This window comes from Oxyura jamaicensis, chromosome 6 (genome assembly GCF_011077185.1).
Source record: "Oxyura jamaicensis isolate SHBP4307 breed ruddy duck chromosome 6, BPBGC_Ojam_1.0, whole genome shotgun sequence".
NCBI lineage: Eukaryota > Metazoa > Chordata > Aves > Anseriformes > Anatidae > Oxyura > Oxyura jamaicensis.
This window is the reverse complement of record NC_048898.1, coordinates 29,123,985-29,143,877: the sequence shown is the minus strand read 5'-3', so window position 1 is coordinate 29,143,877 and position 19,893 is coordinate 29,123,985. Positions and strand designations below refer to the sequence as shown.

General features: G+C 40.0%; 1 protein-coding gene across 1 annotated transcript in view; it reads left to right on the top strand.

Moving 5' to 3' along the window:
• PDZD8 (PDZ domain containing 8) overlaps positions 1-19,893 on the top strand; it is a 57,295-nt gene that overhangs the window by 12,520 nt on the left and 24,882 nt on the right. The window contains exons 3-4 of the mRNA XM_035329474.1: positions 7,491-7,613; positions 13,165-13,267. Coding sequence (XP_035185365.1) covers positions 7,491-7,613; positions 13,165-13,267 — 226 coding nt within the window. The remainder of the gene's footprint in view (positions 1-7,490; positions 7,614-13,164; positions 13,268-19,893) is intronic.

The following is a 19,893-nucleotide window of genomic DNA, read 5'->3' as shown; positions in this document are numbered from 1 at the left end:
AGTGCTATTCTTGAATGCCTACAAGCTGCCTGTTGGGGTGGCTGCTGCAACACACCTGCCTGGCTCTAGCTCTCTGTGAAGAACACATTTGGTATCTTCTGTCCTGTTTGGAGCTGAGCCACGCCTGGTTAGACAGGGAGGTTATGTCCTGCCCTGCCTCAGCCTGAGGATTTCCATCTTTCTCTTAGTTTGAACCAACCAATCGGCTTCAGTGAGAGCACATGTAGCTTAAAACAAAACCAAAAGAAACGCGAACTCAAGGAGATCAAAGAGTCGTTTGCTGCGTTGTGTAGCTAAGTTACCTTGGTGTATGTAGAAGTTGGAACTTGGGAAACTTCTTGAAATGCAAAGGATCTGTACGTGGTCAAATTGATGTTGTTTGTGCTAAGAAAGTAGTTTTGAGAAACCTAATTTGAGATTTCTATTTGCCTTTGGCTATTTCAGTTCAGACAGCAATGGCAAGACTTGCCTTGTCGTGTTTACAATTGCTTCTCTCATAAAAGCAGGACAAGAAATGTACCACTTTTTTTTCTCCTGAGAGAGCTACTTGAATATTTACTTTATTAGCCATTGTGAAGTAGGTCTCAAAGCTTTGAGTGCTCGTTCGGAGCGACTGATGGGAGATACCTCGGAGGTACCGATAATGCTGCACAGAGGAGACGGCCCTCTAAATCTGGAAATGTGTGAAACATCTTGGAAGGAAAAAAGAAATTAAATCCCTGCATTTTTGAGGTCTTGATTTAAAAAGTGACTGCTCGTATTGAGAGCTTATGTGTGTAAGCCTCTTACAAGGCTGTGGCAGAATATCCTGCAGCAGTGGGTGGAGTGCTAGGAGTGCCTTGCAGCGTTGCCTACAGTTTCTGGGAAAATAAACCTACTCGTACTGCGCTTTTTGTCGTGGGTCAGATTTTCCTGGGTATGAGTAAAGCTAAAATTAGTAGATATCTATATTGAATAAGAGTGTGTTTTGAGTTCCTGAAGTCCCCTGAATTCCGACACTCGTGCAGCATCGTTCTTTGTGAAATCAATGGAAGCTGCAGAAGTACTTTCTGCAAAATCTGCAGTGGTGGTACTTAAATAACACAGCAGAACACCCAACACCCTACTCATTATTGTTTTCAAAATAGGGATGAGTTCCACTTTTTTTATATTTTGAATGTGAATAAGGATATAAGCTATTTGCAATATAATATTTAACATTAGCAAGCCTAAATGTAAGCTGATAAGTACTTTGAAAATGTCGTTAGTGTGGTCATGCCCTTTTAGGAGTAGGTTGTAAGATTTTAGAATTTTTGTGGATACACACAGTGTAAGAACAGAGGGATTTTATGAATTAAAATATCATCTGGTGTCAATCACTTTCTGAATGTATATGCTTTACGAACTCGTATTTCTGTAAATCAGATAAAAAGAAAGGCTGTCTCTAAAAATAACTTCAGGATTTTTGCGTTTTCTTTTGTAATTTACAAGCCTTTTGTTTATTCCCCAAAGTAAAGCAGAACAAAAAACGCACCACAAACAACCTGCTGAATAACTTTATTTTTCCCAAAATATTTTGGGTATTAAAATTTTCAAATATAGCAGCATTTACAAAAGCAAATTAATGGTTTACTAAGCACAGTTGCACTTCAGATTTTGATTCATTTTATTTACTGTGATAAACAAGTTTGGCAGACTTGCAGTGTAGTTCCTGCTAACGATAGCCACGTTCTTAGCTAGTGGGCTCCTCTGAGATCTAAGGTCTCTTTTTGCCTTGTTTAAGATTTAAATGTTCAGGTAATGTGTCGTGACATCAATCTGTAACTCGATTAAAAATACGTAAACCTGTTGATGTTTAACCTTATTTTATGGCAGCAAAGTAGCAGTGGGATCCATAAAATACACGTGATTATTGTGGACTTGACCAGTTACCCTGTGATATTATAGACCACTATTTTAGATACCTGGTTTTATTACGGAAGTTTGATAATAATTTATATTTTTCCTAGAACTTATTCCAGAAATGGCTTCTCACTGCTCAGCTGAAGCTCTGCTTACAAAATCCTAGCCTTGCATTTAGAAGTGGAGTTGTCAGTCCTGCTGCTCACAGAATTAGGAAATGGGCTGCTGAGACTTTCTGAAGTTTGTTGCTGCCCGTATCTAGCCTTATTTTTTTTGAGTGTGCTGTGATTCTGGACATTTTTAATAGATGCAAAGAGCAGAAACACAGAACCCCTTGGTGATCTTTGGCCAAATAACTTGATTTTTTTTTCCTTCCCAGTTTTTAATAGATTTCCTCATGCAACTAAAAATACTGCAGTTAAGTAGGAGCCATGGAAGCAATCGATTTATCCAAGAGGTTATTAATGGGATTATAGATGAGGCCCTTCTGAAAGCAAAGCAATGAATTACAGCCTCGTCCCGGCTAGGTGAGCGTTCGCACATCCCTGCCTCCCCCACGGAGCTGGCGGCTGCAAGGAAGGAGGGGGCTGCGGTGGCTCTGCAAGCCCCCCAGGCGAGGGGAAGCAAACTGGGTTTGTTTTTCAGATGCAGTTTTGATCTCAGCTTTGTGAGCGATGGGATGGGAGCAAAGGAGCCCCTGAAGTGGCTCTGAAACGCGGCATGAGCCCAGCGGAGGGGCTTTTGTGCGGAGGAGACGCACTGGCTGCAGGCAGGGTCTGGAAACATTTTGCTGGGCTTTGTGTGTGGAGGAGCTAAGTATTATACTATTTTAAGTCTATCTTTAATCCTGTACATTAATCGAGTAACTTTATTGTAATTATCTTTCAATATAATTATCTGACCTAATTCCTCATGTGAAATTATTATTTTTTTTCTGTTTGTACCTTGTGGTATTTATCAAAACACTTTTGCTACTCAACAGCTTCTTTTAACTATTATTTTTTGCTTTTTTTCCTTGCTAAAATTTCACATGACATTGATTGCTGTATATTCCTCTTCATATTAAATTATAATGATGCTCTGTAACATTTTCTTAATCGTACTATTTGAGTTTTAGACTTCTGGACAAATAAGATCAATTTATGGAGGGAGACGGATAATTTAAAAACAAATTGAAGAAGCACTGGAAGCATCTAACATAAGGCATTTTGAAAGACTTTTTTTTTTTTTAAGTAAAATTTTAAGGCAAGGACTTGGTGTTTGCTTTTCAGTATAACTACAAAGTGATTTTTTTTTCTCCTAGGGAAAATGCGAAGAGTTTACAAAAACTTAACTACAGTTCCAGTATTGTTTGGTATCGTTTCACAGGCTACGAATTGAAAAGAAGGTTTCCAGATATGTGGATCGAGTTGGTGTCATCCTGCCTTGCAGCTCAAGGACATGTGACATGAGCATGAATTTTTGCCATTTGACCTTGCAGAGTAAGGAGAGGCTGCGTCAGACCCTGTGTGAAAGGCATCTAAAGCGCTCGCAGCAGAAACATGCCTTGACAACCCTGGTACCAAGTCAGCGGGGTTCAGACACGTGCTGTATTTCTTTAAGCAGCTTTTGGTCACATTTTCTCAATCGTTGTGCTGCTGGCAGAGACTCTGAGATTCCCCCAGCCTGTTGTCAAGTCCTAAAACCTTTCCCCAGGCTGTGGCAGGCAGCAGCCCCACTGCAGAGCACTTCTCATGGGCTTGTTCTCCACTGATTGCGGTCCGCAGTTCCATGTAACTAACTTTTTGCTTATGGCTTAAAGTTTAGACAGGGAGAACACTGGATTAGTGTTCAAAGCTACAGACAGCCAAATAGAAGCCACATTTTTCCTTGCTCAGAGTTTGCGTATGAGAGCCGTGAGTTCAGGAGAGCAGCCTGCTGGGGCTGATCTCACCCAGGGTGCCGAGGCAGCTGCAGAGACCAGCCGTGATTCTTCCACACCTGTAGTTCACTCTCCGGCTTTTTGTAGACTTTCTGAGGTTCCCTGCTAGGCACAGAAACACGTTTTCATTTTCAGTTTGTGTGATGGATTTCTCTAAGGCAAATTTATTGGTGGACTCTTGATCTTAGAAATGGACTAAACTTAAGTGTGTATCACTACCTCTTAAAGCTATTACATAAATTACAAGGTTATTTATGCAAAGTAACTAATCAAATAAGTTCTGCCTTCTAATGATGAATCTGAGATGACAGGAAGTAGTCATTTCTTCTCTTCATAAGATTGTGTGGGGCATGAAGACACCAGGGCTCTAAAGGCAGCAGATGCTGCAGGGCTTGGGAGCAGAGTTCTTCTCTTGCCTGCCTCGCTGAATTGTTACTGCCTGCGTTAGCTACAAGCCTTCTCCTGATGCATCAACACAAAGAAAGATAGCTTCATGTTCACAGTAGCAGCGTGTTTTGTTGTCCCTAGTGTAAATGCTCATTTCATAAAACCTGACAACTCGGTTTGTTGGCAATGTGACTGTAGGCGGGAGAGTTCCCTGTTGCAGGTAGAGGTGGCGGGACCACCCGCTGGCTGCTCGGCTGCTGTGACAACCGGGAAGCGCCTGTGGCTGTGGGATACTGCTTTAAGAGGTAAAATGGCTTATAGGCTTTGCCTACCAGGGGGGAAAAGAAGGGAGAACCTGGGATACCCACAGGGTTACGTGCGGGGATTGCGGGCTGCCTGCATGCGGCCCTGCAGTACAGCCCAGAGGTAACCGCGCGCTGCCAGCATCGTGGGCTCTGTGTCCTTGTGCTAAGCTGCCTCGATCAGGCTTGTGCTGCCTTCCAGGAGCAGAAGGCTTCAGAGCTGCAGCTGCATAAATACCCCCATATCCCAGGTAAAATGTAGGTTTAAGGTATGGCACTAATGCCAGTGGAAATAAATAAAGTATTAGGACTCGTTGTTAAGGATTTGGCAAATCAGTTTTATTGGTAAGAACATGAATGTAAATTCTTGCTGTAATTAGAAATTTTGTTGAGATGGTTTTTAACTCTATATTTTTATGAAATTTAATTAGCTAAGTGCTGTACAACCCAAAGTCCAGCATATACTCTCAAGTGTTTTATGTGCTATTGTGGATAACTGCATTGACACTTTAGATTTCCTTTCTTTAATTTACTGGTGCATTAATTTAAAAAAAAAAAATCTTAGTTTTGATTTTTTTACTTTCAAAATAATTAACATTTTCTTAATCTAGAAAAAATGACTTATTCTGAGGGTTATTTCTTTATTCCATGCTGTAGCAAAAGATTGCAGTGTGCAGTGTATTTTGTTCTGAAGTTACTTTAGAGACCCCATCTTTGGTTTGACTAAATATTTTAGTTGATTATTTTGCCTGTTTCTTCTTGCTATTATTTCTAATGCTGTAAACAGATTTGTCCAGCCTTTGTTGTTGTTGTTAAATAGCCTGCAGACTGCTTATGATAACGGGAAGATCTTAGCAATACCAAAAACTTAAATCCTTGCATTGGCAGCAATTCAGAAAGGTGGTGGTGATCTACTGGATCCTTTCCTCCTCTCTGCCTCCCTCCTAGAGCTCTTGCCTCAGCAGCTTGCTGAGGGGCCTGCTGGTGGTCACTGGTTGGAGGTTCCCAAGGGAAACTATCCATGAACAATGTTTTGGAGGCGGTGTACAGATAGCTGCTGGTACTAATTGGAAAGTTGGGTGGTTTTTTGTTGTTTTGTTTGTTTGTTGCATTCTTGCCTCTGCTTGTGGAAATTAAGTTCTTACTGTGCTGAAAATCAAAAAACCTACAAGTAATTACTGACCCTACACTTGCGTTATTTTGCAGTGCTGTTGTCTAACTGATGTTTTTTTGCTGAACAGAGCCGAATCTTTGTTAGAGGGGAAAAATCAGCCCTAACAGAGGGAGTGCTGTTGCTTGTGCTGCATGTGAGAGCTCCGTGGCAGGTTTGTGTGTGCCCTGGCTCAGGGCAGGGGTGCCCAGGTCCCAGAGCAGCAGGGCTTCTTCCCAGTTTGTAGAGTGAAAATAGCATTGCTGATATTTCCCTCTCTTGTAATTATTACTATTCCTTTCTTTGCAGTTCTTAAATTATTAAAGATTATAAGTAACATATCAAACTAGATTGTGTACGTGCATAAGGGGTATTTGGGGTTGGTGATTTATGGTACGAGCGTACCCTGACTCTGAACTGTGGCCTGTGTGATTTAATTGCTTCATATTTTTAATGCACAAACTAATTGTATATAGTATTTAAAGCTCAGTGTTTTGACTTGTCCAACTTCCTCCAGTCTTTTCTGGAGGAGTTAATGAGGGAGAAACTTGGAACAAAAAACAAAATTAAAGTTAGAAATGGAATTGGGTTTCAGTAAAATAAACCTGAGTGTTAAGATGTACTTATTCATGAGGAGAACAAAAGAAGTGTCTTTCTCATGGCTTTGTCCGAGGCTGATGCTAGCACAAAAACGAAGTGTCCTGAAGCAGAGCGCTGGGCTCCCTCCTGAAGTGTGTGTCGACAGTTAAAGGGCGCTCCGTTATTTATTTGGATTTCTGAAACTCCTCAATGCCGATCCATGTGACTGTTTCCTGAACATATTGTGATCTCTGAATGTGACAAGCAGATGCTTCTGATGGTTAAGCAAACAGTTTTTATGAAAGACTTCTTTCTTACGAAATGGCAGAGCCGTCCTGCAGGCAGTGGTGCTCATCTTCTGCTGTTTGTTGTCTTCCGAACAGAAATAGCCGCTGGAAGGCTGGCGGTGACAAGGGAAAACCAGGCACTGGAAAGTGGTAGGAAACAAGCAACGAGTAAAAATGGAAAGCAGAGAGCCCCTACAAGTGTTTTCTCAAACACTTAATGTAAATAGCAGTGCCGTTCCCGTAACATATTTCTGTTTCCAAGGTCGGGGCCCTTGCTGCTGGAATCGCAGGGGCAGCGTGTGTGTGAGAGGGGCTGGGGCTGCAGCTGTGTGTCCTCTCCCCCTTCTGCTTCCCCTGCATCGCGGCCGTGTCCAGCCCTGAAATGGGGCCATTTAGAACTGAAAGCTGGATTTATGAGTCAGTGTATTCTTATCAGAAAGAGCTAGTTATGTGGTGAGATAATGGGTGTAAAACACTCGGTGTTTTCAACTTGAACTGCTTTCCCCGAGTCACATGCAGCGATGGGGAAAATAAGATTCAAGAAAAACTATTTATTTAGTACCTGTATTTTCATTTTAATTCCAGAAGATAAGGGGGAAAAAAAAGCAATTAAATGGTTTTCACAAAATCAGAGAAGTTTTAATCCAGGTAACTAAAGTGTATGGGTTTTTAGGATGTGTCAGTCCTCTTAAGTACAGCAGTGTTGTGACAATTTAGGTTTTAGGGTCTTAATATTTTTTCACCTTAGACCTGTTAAGGTATTTCCTACAAAAAGGACTTATAATAAGATTCTCCAATCTTCTTGGATCAGAAAGTGTTATTAACTTCTGCTTGTTGCTTTTTTTTTTTTTTTAGCAATAAATGTGCAGAAATGGCAGTTTTTCTCTCTTGGAGCATTACAGATTCTTTCTAATCCCATTACCATTTTTTTAAGTTGTGGTAGTCCAATTTGTGTAATTTGGATTCTCTTCTGTATTTTTCAGGTTCAAGCCATTTTTTCCATTTCAAGTATCACTGCCTGATGAATATGAAGATCGAGACCTCTGCATACAGGATTTTCTGTTGATAGAAGGTCGACTAAAAGTCACGTTAATTGAATGTACAAGGTACCTTTTGTGGTCTTCTGCTCTTTCTTTATTAAGCAAGTACACACGTGTTTCTTAGTTCATAGTAATTATAGCTGTAAGCCTGTGCTGATTCAAGAAGTAGCATCTTTGTTTTGATGGAGCTTTAATCAAGAAATACATTTTTAAGGTAAAAATGAACACATGAAAGCTGTAGCAAGTTTGAGGCAATTCTACAGTGTGTGTGTGTGTATGAACAGGGATTTCCCTTTATTTTGGATTTTGTCTGGTTAAAAGCTAATGTGCCTCTTGTTTTTGTTTTTGTTTGGCACTCCAAATTATGAATCTCTTTCAGGACAACATAAATGTTGTAATTATCCTATTGTATTATGTTGCAAGCAGAGGGAAGTAATTGTTTCACTGTTTTACTTAGATCGATCCAAATAACTTTTATGAGGCATTATTTGTCTTTGTTTTGAACAAACTAATGGAAAGAAAGAAAATGCACCTCCTTCGTTTATTGAAGAGAAAATTATTCTCTTTAAAACTGGACAAAAGGTATGCAGACATGGTTTGGTTTTGTGGTTTTTATCAGACCTTTTAGTTCTTGGTTTATGGTAGATCTTATCTTCGTGGTGCTTAGGCTTTGATCTAGCCTTGTGCCATTCTGCTCTTTATGAACTAAACCTCTGGTTTACAATGTGTTTTTTTAACTAGCTTTTTCATTACTTACATTACCATGTGAGCTCCTTTTTGCTTTTTTTTTTTTCTTGTAGCCTTGTACAACCATGTTGAACTTTTATTTGCTGTGATAATGTCTTTTATCAGTGCTATTTACCAATCGCAACAAGCTTATTTCTAGATGATGATCTGCTTGTGCTTTGTGTTTGGTCTTTCTTGATTGTGTTGGTCACGAGTGAGGTTTGTTTGTTTGTTTGTTTTTAATTTGGGGGGCAATAAAATTGCTGCTTACCTTTTTTCCTAGCTTTGTGATCAGCCTCCTATGAGCACACCAATAATGTTAAATGTTCTGGTGCATTCCTTGGTTGTTAGGATCATTTCTTCTTCATCCTCACTGAATAAAGGAACTCAAGATCTCTCTATAGACAATCTCCAATTTCAAGCCAATAGCGTGTTTGCTTTTATTATAATAGGGCCCAAAATAACTCTTTAAGTTATATGCAGTTGTTCTTGGTTTGGGAAGTCACTTTAAGAGACTGTGTCTTTCCTGCAATACTGTGTGCAACGTTGCCAACGTAACGGTACTGTTTTGTTTCTTTCCGTTACCTTCTAGAAGCCAGATTGCTCAGTTTGACATCATCAGCTGACCTCTCAGTATTTTCAGCTGTCACAGATGCTTATCAGATGGCAGAGAGAGGATGCAGTTGCTGGCTTGTCAGGCCTTTTGAGCTTCAGGTCTGATTTAATCTATTTTATGCAGCTTGGAATTTCTAGATGCACTCTTGAAAGCTGTATGAACAGACACATCTCAATCTACATGGCTGACTTTGGTCCTATAGTAATTCCTCAGATCTTCCAAGTTGCCCCATCCTTTTTTGAACTTAAACAACCACAGCTGCTGTCTATAAAATACCCCTGTAAATGAATATTCTTGCTTGCTTTGCACCTGAAGACATTTGTGAGGTGGAGGCTGAAAGGCACAGAGAGGACTTTGGAAGTAGGGGAAGAAATACACAATATGTACAAAAGTAGCAATGTCACATTTTCCCTTTTCATAACTTCTGCGTGCGAAGTAGTGTGAAAGCTGTTCAGGGCTGCTTGCAAGGTTTCTTTTGCAATACCGCTCTGTATGCTGACGTGCAGAGGGTTTTTCACCAACATCTGCCGCTGGGACCTCTGCGGACCTGTTAGAGTCCCTGTTGGCGTGCTGGGACTTTGCCCTGAGAGCCTTTCAGTGAGCATTGTGACCTGATACTGATTGAGCATTGCTTCATTTCCCCAAACTTCTTAGTTCTTCACCTAAAGGTGCTCTGAGGTCACTGAACCTCAAGAGTCTCTTCATCATAGACAGTTTCTGTGTGAGCGAATTCATAGCAGAATGGTCCTCATTTTTTACATGAGATTATTGAAAGAATGGAAACTTCACTGGTGTAAATAACATTTTACAAGTTTTGTGTGACCTATTGAAAACGTGTTTTTATGATTGTAGCACCTTCACAGAATACTTTTATTGCAAAAATGTTATCTGTAGGTGAAAACGTTGTACAACATGACAGTTTCTTCTACAAAAGAGAAAGGAAAACCAAGTTAGACTAACAACTGCATCCTTGCCTTAATTTTTTTTAGGGAGAGAAAAGAACAAAGCAACACGCTGTTAAATCTCCCCATATGACTTTTTAAAGGTACTCTGTGAAGAAAGTCTTAAATCCTGTCAACTCTTACTATATTAAGCAGAACATTCTTCTAAAACTGTGCCACAATGTGGGCTTTTAAAATGAACATTTGTTTTAATAACCTTTGTGGACAAGGAGACTTCTCCTAAGACAGTCATATTGTAAAACACTGCAGTGTGTACCCGAGACCGACGTGTTAGGTTTGGAGTTTTACGTTTATTTTTTTTTCCTTTTGCCTTCAAGTGGACTTCGTGCAGCAGTGTGTGGATATTGAATCTGCTGTAGACATTCTTAAAATTCAGGAAATATTCTGCTTATTTTGACTCCAAAGCTATTTGCAAATAAAAGGGTCACAGTTGAAACTAAAAATAAGTTTTAAAAAAAATGGGAAAAAGTTGCAATAGATTTGAGCTTGCTTTTATGCACCTGGTAATAAAATGTTACTATAGATTAGTGTGTACTTTGCACATACAGGGTTCTTGTTGGATTTGCATATCAACCCTTTGGCATCACCCTACAAAAAGCAGCCAGCTTGATAGCCCTTCTAGTCATCCTCCTCTCCTGGAGATTGTAGAGACAGGCCAAAGTCCTAAGAGGTGAGACTGCCCCCACCTCGGCTCTGTTCTGCTGCCCACCCTCCGTCAGAGGGCCTCCTATAATGTTTGGGGTCTGCACAGTGCCGGGACGGCCCCAGGCTGCTGTTGTTTGTGGCTGCTCTGCTGAATCGGTCCTCTCTGCCTTGTGCTAGCTTACCCGGGACAAGGGTATCCCGACTGGACTTAGGGAAGGAGTAGAAATCATCCTTCTGTATATGTATACCTATTTCAATTACTCAGGCAGTAACTTAATCATATTTTCTTATTGGTTTAATTTTTGCTTGGGCTATAAACTTTGTTTCAGAAGGTCTTTCATACACTGTTTTTTACTGGTTTATAAATTTTACTGGTTTAGAAATCTTTCGTCTGTGGAGTACACAGTAATCTGCGTTTTAATATGCAGTTGCTTGGGGTGTGCTGTGGTACAGTAGTAATCAGTCTATCTGCGGCTGCGTTAGAGAATACAGCATGCTGTCAGAGATGTTATTCAAACAAAAACTTCCTTAGTGTTGTAGCAGTGTTCCCTCTGTCTTCCTGAAACTGGAAGTTGTATTTCAAACTCCAGCACGAAGTGCCCATGGACCAGGACTGCTCTTTAAGTGTGTATTTTTGCTATCCTGTGATAACGTTTCTTCAGTTAGGGTGTTGGTAGCCTAATGTGTAACATCAAATCTCATTTGCTTTCTATGCAACTGTTATGTTACGGTTACAGCTGAAAATCACATTTTTCCAGTTGTGATGTACCTCCTGTCCTTGTACCTTACTTGTCACCAGTACAAGACAGATAAATAGCTGCTGTGCTGGTATTTTAGAGGAATTAAGGTTTTAGAAATAGGCAAGAACTCCTGGAACATACGCTGAGAGTTTTGTCTAGCTTTCTATATCTTTCTAGCTGCATTAACCAACTGTATCTTTGATCAGCTTCATTATCGTTTCCCCCTAGCCCCCCTGACCCACCGTGCTTCCCTCCTTTGCAAAGCAGGAGAGAGAACTTCTGCTGTCCTGTCGGAATGAAATGCAATGTGTGCAAGCAATAATCAACCATGGAAAAACTTTACTGAAGTTGCTGGTAGTGATGAGTTGCAGTTGACACAGAAGAAAAAGTGCATTATTCAAAAGCAACTGCTAAAAGCAGAATAGAAAAGCCACAGAAGATTGCTGAGGATGGTTTAAAAATAAGCAAAGAAGGCGTGAGCTGGTCAGTCTAAGTAACCCTGAACAAACTTAGTCTTGTCCAGACAAAATACCTAATCCATTGGTTCTTAGACTGGATTTCTGCTTACTGTAATCAAATCAGTAGTGTCTAGACAAATGAGTGCTGAAGGTCAAGCTGGAAGTGAGGCTGACAGCTGCTCTTTGCAGTGCTTCAGCAGAGAAGGGATGGGGAAGCACGCAGCCTCGACACCTGAGGCTGGCAGTGCAGCACGCAGCCACAAAGCTGGCACCTGGTACAGCAAATACAAGTGTGCTGGGCACCAACCCAGGTGTAGATGTAGAACTGAGTAACTGTAAGAATCTTCGCCTACAGTCTCACTCGTGTAATCATGTACTCAGCTAAAAAGCAGTTAAATTATTCATAGAGAGACATACAGAAGGAATACTTGTTTCATTCCCTGTGCTTTAATGCAAGCTAGAGAATTCTTGTAGACAGAGGTGTGCTACCTTGGGATCAGTTTAATTTTACTAATTCCAATTGTTGCTAAAAGTTGTTTTCAATTGTTTTTACTTAATTTTCAAAGTATATTTAATACATATCTCCATATCTCGAAGTCTACACACTTTTTAACCGTAATATACTTTACCTAGAAACATTAAGAACATCAAAATGAACAGATAGAAAATTGCTGGGATTTGATTACAGTTTTTGTCTCCATCATCTAAAGAGTTGTGTAATAAATCTCAATCATAAATGAGCTAGTTTGGATGAAAGCTTAGATTTACTTATTTTGAAGTTTTCTATATGCATTTGACAGGAACAGTTTCTAGTAGTCTCTTGGAAGAGCACAATTTATGAGGTTTTTATTCCAAAATACTTCTCTGTTTCCAAGTAGTGTGAGATAAACTGTGTACAACTCCAGTGCTTCCCACACGCCCCCTCTTATAGCACTGTTATCTAACTGAAAAGCTTTGTAGCCTTCTGGAATAGAATAAGATGCCTGAAGAACCACTTCTGTTTGTTAGGAAATAGTTTACTGCTGGCTGTGTATCTGTGACTTTACTACTGCAGTAACACTCTCTCTCCAACCGAGAAAAGCTGTTGTACGTTGTGAAGTTTAGAACTAAAGGACTTGTGTCTGTTACTTGCTTTACTTTTTAAGCAATTATTTTATAGAAAAATACTAATCTGTCAATTGAACACTTAAAAAAAACAAAACTACAAGCACCCCTTCCTCCAACACCCCCCTCAAAGCCCTACCTAACATCTTTAAATGATTTTTGATACATGTAGAATACTTCCACTAGAGGGTGGCAGTGCCCTGCATTTTGTGAAAGGGTCTGCTTTTGGAATCACGTATGTATGGACTTGTGTGCGTACAGATTGAAAACAGTAATGGGGTGTATAAAGGAAGAACGCGGAGTTTAATATTGTATTTGGGATGTATGCTATTAATACAATTCTTACTGTAGGCTTTTCTGTTTCAGGTTGCTTATATTTGGATCCTATGAAAGAGAAACAAATGTTCATTGCACAATGGAGCTGAGCAGTAATGTTTGGGAAGAAAAATCAAGGAGTTCCATTAAAACGGTAAAAAAAGGTTCAATCTTTACATATTGCAGTATGTTTTATGTTCTTAATACATTGTCTAGAAAGAATGTATCTTTTGAACAACCAAACGGGTGATTTAGCAGGAAGAAAATCCTAAAAATATAATGGACCAGTTACTATTTTTTAATTCATTGTCAGATCAGCATGGATGGATCGCGTTCAGTTATCACAGCTGTGCTTGAAAATGTACCTTGTTGGAGCATATTGATTCTCAGCTGTACAAATGCATTAAAACAATCAGTGTAAATGACGTATTTTGTAGGCCTGTTAGATTTGAGTGAGGCAATGAAAAACGGTGAATGAAACAATGAAAACAGTGAAAGAGATTTATCTGTCTTTCACTGGGCAGTAGTGTATTCCCTTCTGACACAGGCACTGAAGATGCGTGTGATCAGAGGGTTAGGTTAGCCATTTGACTGATTTCTTCCCTTTGTCTATATTTTGACAAAAGGCAGAGGGAATTGCTGTAGGTCGCTCTCTTTCTGTAAGAGCATATGCATCCTCCCAGGTCTGCTGAAGAAAAATACTTTTATAAGTATCTGCAAGTACAGAAAGTGGAAGTATTAGTAGTGCTGTATGTTAACCTTTTATTATCATACCTGATAGCACGAGTTCGGCAGCATACAGCCTACAAATTGCATTTCTCTTCTTTTGTGTGTGTGGGAGGACGAGTTGTCTTTTTTTCCCCTCAAACAAGAGGTGTGATATATGAAAGAGCCTTTAAATTTCACATTAGTGATACTGTGGTCGTCATCAAATGGAATTGGGTTTATGCTGAGCAGTAAGTGCTGTGCCTATTGAAAACAACAGAAGCTTTAAAAAGACTTTATCTTTAACAACTGGCTTCATAGAAAGAAATCACCGCAACGAAAATCAATGTCCTGCATTTTACCCTCTGCTGTCTGAGTGCAACTAGCTTAAGCCCTGTGCCTTTGCTGCATCAGACAGAAGTTCTGGAGATCGGCAGCATTGTCTGGATGGAGCGGCCTGAAGCCATTCAGCACCTCCTTCAGTTTCTGCAGTTAAATTCCATTTTGTGGTGTTGTTAAAACTCCTAGTGACAACTGCTATGGTGTTTGATTTGAGTGTGCTACACGCCTCAAATGTATACAGTATAGTACACAAAATACCGTTTGGGGTATATTGCACGGTAAGCATTTTCTGTGTACTTTGTCTTGCCTAAAAGGAGGCATGGCCGAGCAGCAAAGACAACTGCCTCTTGTTGTCATAGCTGCTGTTTTCTCAGTCGAGTGAAAAACTTGATAGGTGGAAAGGATACACTCTTGCTTCCTTAGCCCTCTCGAGCACTCAGTTGCAGTTAGCTTTCTGAGCACAGCATGGGGGAGGCAGGTGGAAAGGCACGAGCAAGGAGCCAGGAGCTGGTTTGCATGCAGCTTCAGGGAACTTTCTTGGAGCCTGGGTCAGCAGCCAAACGTCGTAGGAACCAGTGGCAGCTCAGGACCATGTTTTCTGGAGTTCTCTGTCTTGGCCACCTCCAGTCAGGGCTGTTTGGCTGAGTTAGCCATGTCGGCTCCCTGAGCTGACTTTGTGTGATAGCTGCAGTGCTAGCCAGAAGAGAAGAAAAGGTGTGTGGGGAAAGAAGAGAGGGATGGTGGCAGCTTAAACTACTGTCAGCTGCAAAGCATCGCACCACCAGAGGTGTTAGGAAGCATAATGGTTTGCAGTGGTCCTGAGAGGATTTACTGAGTTCAGTTAACCCTGGAAGTTGCAAGATTTCATTGAGTCAGTAGGCAAGGTAGAGGTTTGGGGTAATTTTGTTTTCAGATCTTTTTGTTTAATCTGTTTTATGGAGCAGTTCATTTTGCTTAACTTCTGTTTTGCTTTATTCTACTTCTAAAGATTTAATTCTATTTGTATGATCGCATAAAAATAATATAGGAGCAATTCAGCCCTAAGAGTCTGGCCAGTTCATAGTTTTAACCCATTCCTAATAGTAATAAATATCTCAAAATTTTCAAGAAACGGGCAATACTGTCAGTGTTTAGAAAACCATTTCAGGGTCTGCACCCAGTTCTGATACTAACTTATCTATCTGAATGACCCCTTTGTAGGGACAGTCAGAGTGTGGAATCTTGCACACATTTTCAGGGTCGGTGCTCTAGTAGTTGTGGTGGCAGTGCGCTGATTTAACACTGTACTCTTGACGAATTGATTTGTGTTAATTTATAGGTTGTCTGGAGGAGCAGTATCAGGACGTGTCCTGTTGCTCTTCTGCTGGCAGGCGGCGTGGCACTGGTGTGTTCCTGACAGCAGATGGCAGTAGGGCTAAACTGATGGCAGGCAGAAAGGCACGCGTCCTGTTTAAAATCATGCTAAAAAAAAAGTGCTCAGACTGAGACTCAGCTCACCTTCTGTTTGAGCACCTAAAATGAAATGGCAGGCTTTGAAACTTTCAGCTTTTGGAAATCTGGCTTGCAATGTGCAGAAGTTCAAGTATCTGTGTTCCAGTTCTTCATTGCTCGGTCACTGCCTGCCAGAGAGTACAGGCTCCTGATCCACATTGCTCACCCACTAGCTCCACTGCCAGTATGAGGAACTCACTGTTCAACCGCCCTGAGCTTCAGGCCACCAAATAGGTGGCTGAACTTTAAGGTCCTGATTTTGAAAGTCATGATGTGGTTGAATACAGCACCTGTAAGTTAGCACCTTGCCAAACTGCGTTGCTTTTCAACTTCAGTTCACCAGATGCAGGGAATCACAGAAATCTCTCTTCCTTAGGAAATGACTTTAAATATGCAACTTAAGGTACAAAATATTAGGAGATCTCGCTGGGGGACGAGAATTTGCCAAGCCCCTCAGTGTTGCTGACATACTTAAGATTAGAACTTATTTATTTTTCTGAGTAATTGCAACTGTATGAATATTGTGCTAATATTAAATCATTCTTTTATTGCCCGTGTGTGCAATAATTATTTGAGATGAAGTTGCTGGAATGAATAATAGGCTCACAAACTATGGAGGAGAAATAATAGACTAAGTTGAAGTGAGAAATAGTTAAATAGGTTCGGGTTGAAAAGTGTCTGTAATTTGTAAGGGTGTCATACAGGTACCATTGATCATCTTCATCATTCAGAATTCATCATCTGAGTGATTGCACGAAACAGTGTTCCTGAGGAAAATTCTCATAACTTTCTGTACTTATTAGCATTTTTTTTTATTACGTTAGTAATAGTGATAAAAGATTAGACAGGCTTAATACCTCATCATGAATTTGGTGAGACTTTAATCTGATCCCATTATTTATGGGATATTAGTAGATGTCAAAATTGGTTTTTGAAAAGAAGATGCTGTGTTATTGAACATGTCTAGATTATTACTGAAGTGTCTGTTCTAATACAAAGGTGTTTCTCGAGAGATGATTTGGCACATTCCCATGTGACATAAGTAAACATTCGTAAATACCTTAATTAGTAGTGCGTGCTGCTGGAATTAATGTTAATCACTGCATTGCTATGTAAAATTTATTTATGGACAGGATGTAGTAATTAGACAGCATTTAGCAACATAGTATTAGTAGACAGGTGTTGCATAGCTAAAAATTTAGCTATATCTTTAAATACTGGGCAGTGTGTGCATATATGAAAAATTTGTGCTCTTTACTGGGTGTAAGAATGTAGAGTAATGGGAGAAGGGTTCTCAGTTATGAAACAAAATGCATCTGTCCAGGGATTTCTGTTGTCTTTCTTTTTTGCCTTTTTTCATAAGAGAAATTCAGGAGCACAGGATAATTCCTTCTGTTTTTGAAATAATCACCTCACATACTGTAAGAAAATTTGAGGGAACACCTTCAAATTCTGGTTTCAAGGACGTTGCTCCTTGAGGTAGCACTACAGGAATGGCTGCACTTCCCTATTCTTAAAGGCAGTGAGTGTTGGGGGGAATCTGTTTTGAGGGTTGTTTTTGTTGTTGCTATTTGAGCTTTGTTTGTTTTTAAAATCTCTTCTGTAAATGCAAACACGAGCAATGCAGGAACTTCATTTTATTTTCTGCAAATGAAATATTTCTGTCTAAAGTGCTACATCTGATAGCCCGTAGGACTGTGCTTTTGCAGCAGTTCTCAGAAGCACACAAATAACCTCTGAAGCAGCATAATATGCAGAGCTGAAGAATTCAGATGTGCCCCACTACATTTTAGGAATTCCACTTGCACTTTTCTCTTATTCACTCTGGATATTCAGAGGTCAATACTGGAATAGTTGGAGGGGAAGACCAGTGACATCTACCTCTCAGTATTACACTGAATTTGCATTTCTATGCACGTATAGGCTATGATCTTCTCTGTTTTGGGGGAGGTTATTTTGACAGTTATGGACATTTACAGGTAAGTTTAACGGTGACTTTGAAATTGCTATAGGCTTTTTTAATAAAAATATTGTGATAAAAACAAAGGGATATTTCTCAGCCTTTCATAAAACCAAATTTCCTTTGTCAGGGATTAAGGGAACCTTACAGGTGTTCCAGTAGAGTGACATATGAATGCAAAATGAGAAATAATGTAGATCAAATCCAGCACCTTCTGAAATGAGTTGCCTGAAGATACTAAACAATAATGTCAAAATTTGAAGCAACTGTGAAACGTTAATTTGTAAATACATGGAGTTAAATGCCTCGCAGTTGGCATTTCAGTCTGCTTATTTAACAGTCTGCCATTTCAACATTTAATCCTATCAAAAGAAAGGAGGAGGATTAAAGCAATCGAAGCTTTTTCAAAATGTCACTTTTTATGAAAATTCATGATCTTGTAAAATTTGATAATATTTGTAAATACTATGGGGAATAGTTCTGAGATTTGCGCCTTACATAATATTCTGTAATCCGTCTTTCAAATAAACTTGAAGGCCATCAGGATTTTTTCTGGCTCATCCTAAACATTTAAGCTTTTTTGACTGGAGGCTTAAGAAAGCTTCTCTGTTATTTAATGAGACCTTCTGGGGAAGTGCACTGCAGTGCTTTGCTTTGCAGAGACGTGGATACGAACATTAAAACAAAAGCAAGCAAAAAATAATTTTTATTTTTTTTATCATATACCGTGTTCTTGGGCATGCATACCCTCACCTGGGGTTACAGTGGTTAAGAAGCAGAGCTCTCCACACTTTACTGCCTCTGGTAGCAGCCAGCGTGAAACGTGTGGGGTGTATCCAAGTCGGTAATACTCCTTACATGTGCTTTTCTCCCCGTGTCCAGGCTCAAAGTCATGGTCCTTCCTAGGCTTCCTCAGAGGGGTTGGAGTTCTGCAGAGGTTCTGGTTGCTTGCAATGAATCTGATTTTCTGGGTTTCAAATTGAAAATGCCAGGTAAAAAGATTAATGAATAAAATAACACGAGAGAGAAGAATCTGTTAGGAGCAGGGCTTAATGCTTGCTGGTGGTTGTGCTTCCCTGGTCCCCAGCTCTTGCTTCAAAATTTTTTAACAGAAATCATCCACGTTAGTCAAACCTAGGACTTGTTCAGCTTGGAGACCCTTGTTCCGCTGGGGTCTTCCAAATACACATTTTACAGGGTGTTGCACTCTCTGCAAGCAAAGTACTGACTTTTTTTTTTTTTAATTTGGAAAAGGTACAAGCCTTTTAGATGGCTCTGAGGTAAATTCATCTGTGAGAACCGACTGTTCTTGGACAAAATGTCCATTAAAAACTGAGCTTTGTCTTCTATTCTGTTAATGCTGTTTCCTGAACTGATAAGCAACATTCATTTTAGCGGTGTATTTTTGCTTTGAAGCTTGTTCACGTAGTAAGAAACCTGTAGTACGTGGCTTGTTAACTTTTAGCTGAGTTACTTCCATATCTGAATAGTATCTAGTTTGAATGGAAACTGCAGTATTTTCTTATAATTCTTCTTAATTGCAACTTCACATCTAAAATATAAAACTATTAAGTCAATGAAACTTGATCTCTTTTCCTTAAAAATGCCAGTAAGGCCTAAGTCAGCACCCTTTTTAGTGTGTTACTGTACTGACTTTTTTGTATTCTTCTCATCTGTTCCAAATACTGGATGTAGGAAAGAGTTTTAAGTACTTCTCACAGCAGCTGTGTTTCTCATTTGCGAAGAAATTGATTTACAGTGATAGCTGATCTTGCTAAATAAATAGATGTCTGATGCATGAAAGCTAACCTTGTTTGTATAAACGGTATGGCCCATTGTACGAGAGATAACAGGGCTTTATTGACCAGAGTAAACAAAATGGTTTCTGGGCAGTTCAGTGCGTTTCTGGAAGGACTTCTGTTGTTCTGCCCTGTTGCAAAGCTTGGCAGCCAGGCGAGCAGCTCGGTCCGGGGGCTGTTGCACCGGGGGTGGCAAGTTCAGGCCCCTCTTCTCTTTGAAGTGTTTATTAGTGAAATATCCCTCCAAGTTCTGCTTCCCGGTGGTCATCGTTTCCAAAGGTAGGTGTTTGGTTTTGGGGCATGCTTGACAGTGTTATTTTGGGCATACAGCTTCCAAACTTTTCAAAACCAGAAGCCTGAGATGCATTTTCAAAAATCTAGCTTTTTTTTTTTTTCCTTTTTAAATCAGACCTTTTACTGGTGTCATGTCCATCATGAAGCATCCTTTGTCACATTGGTATATTCAGACTCAATTGTTTTCCC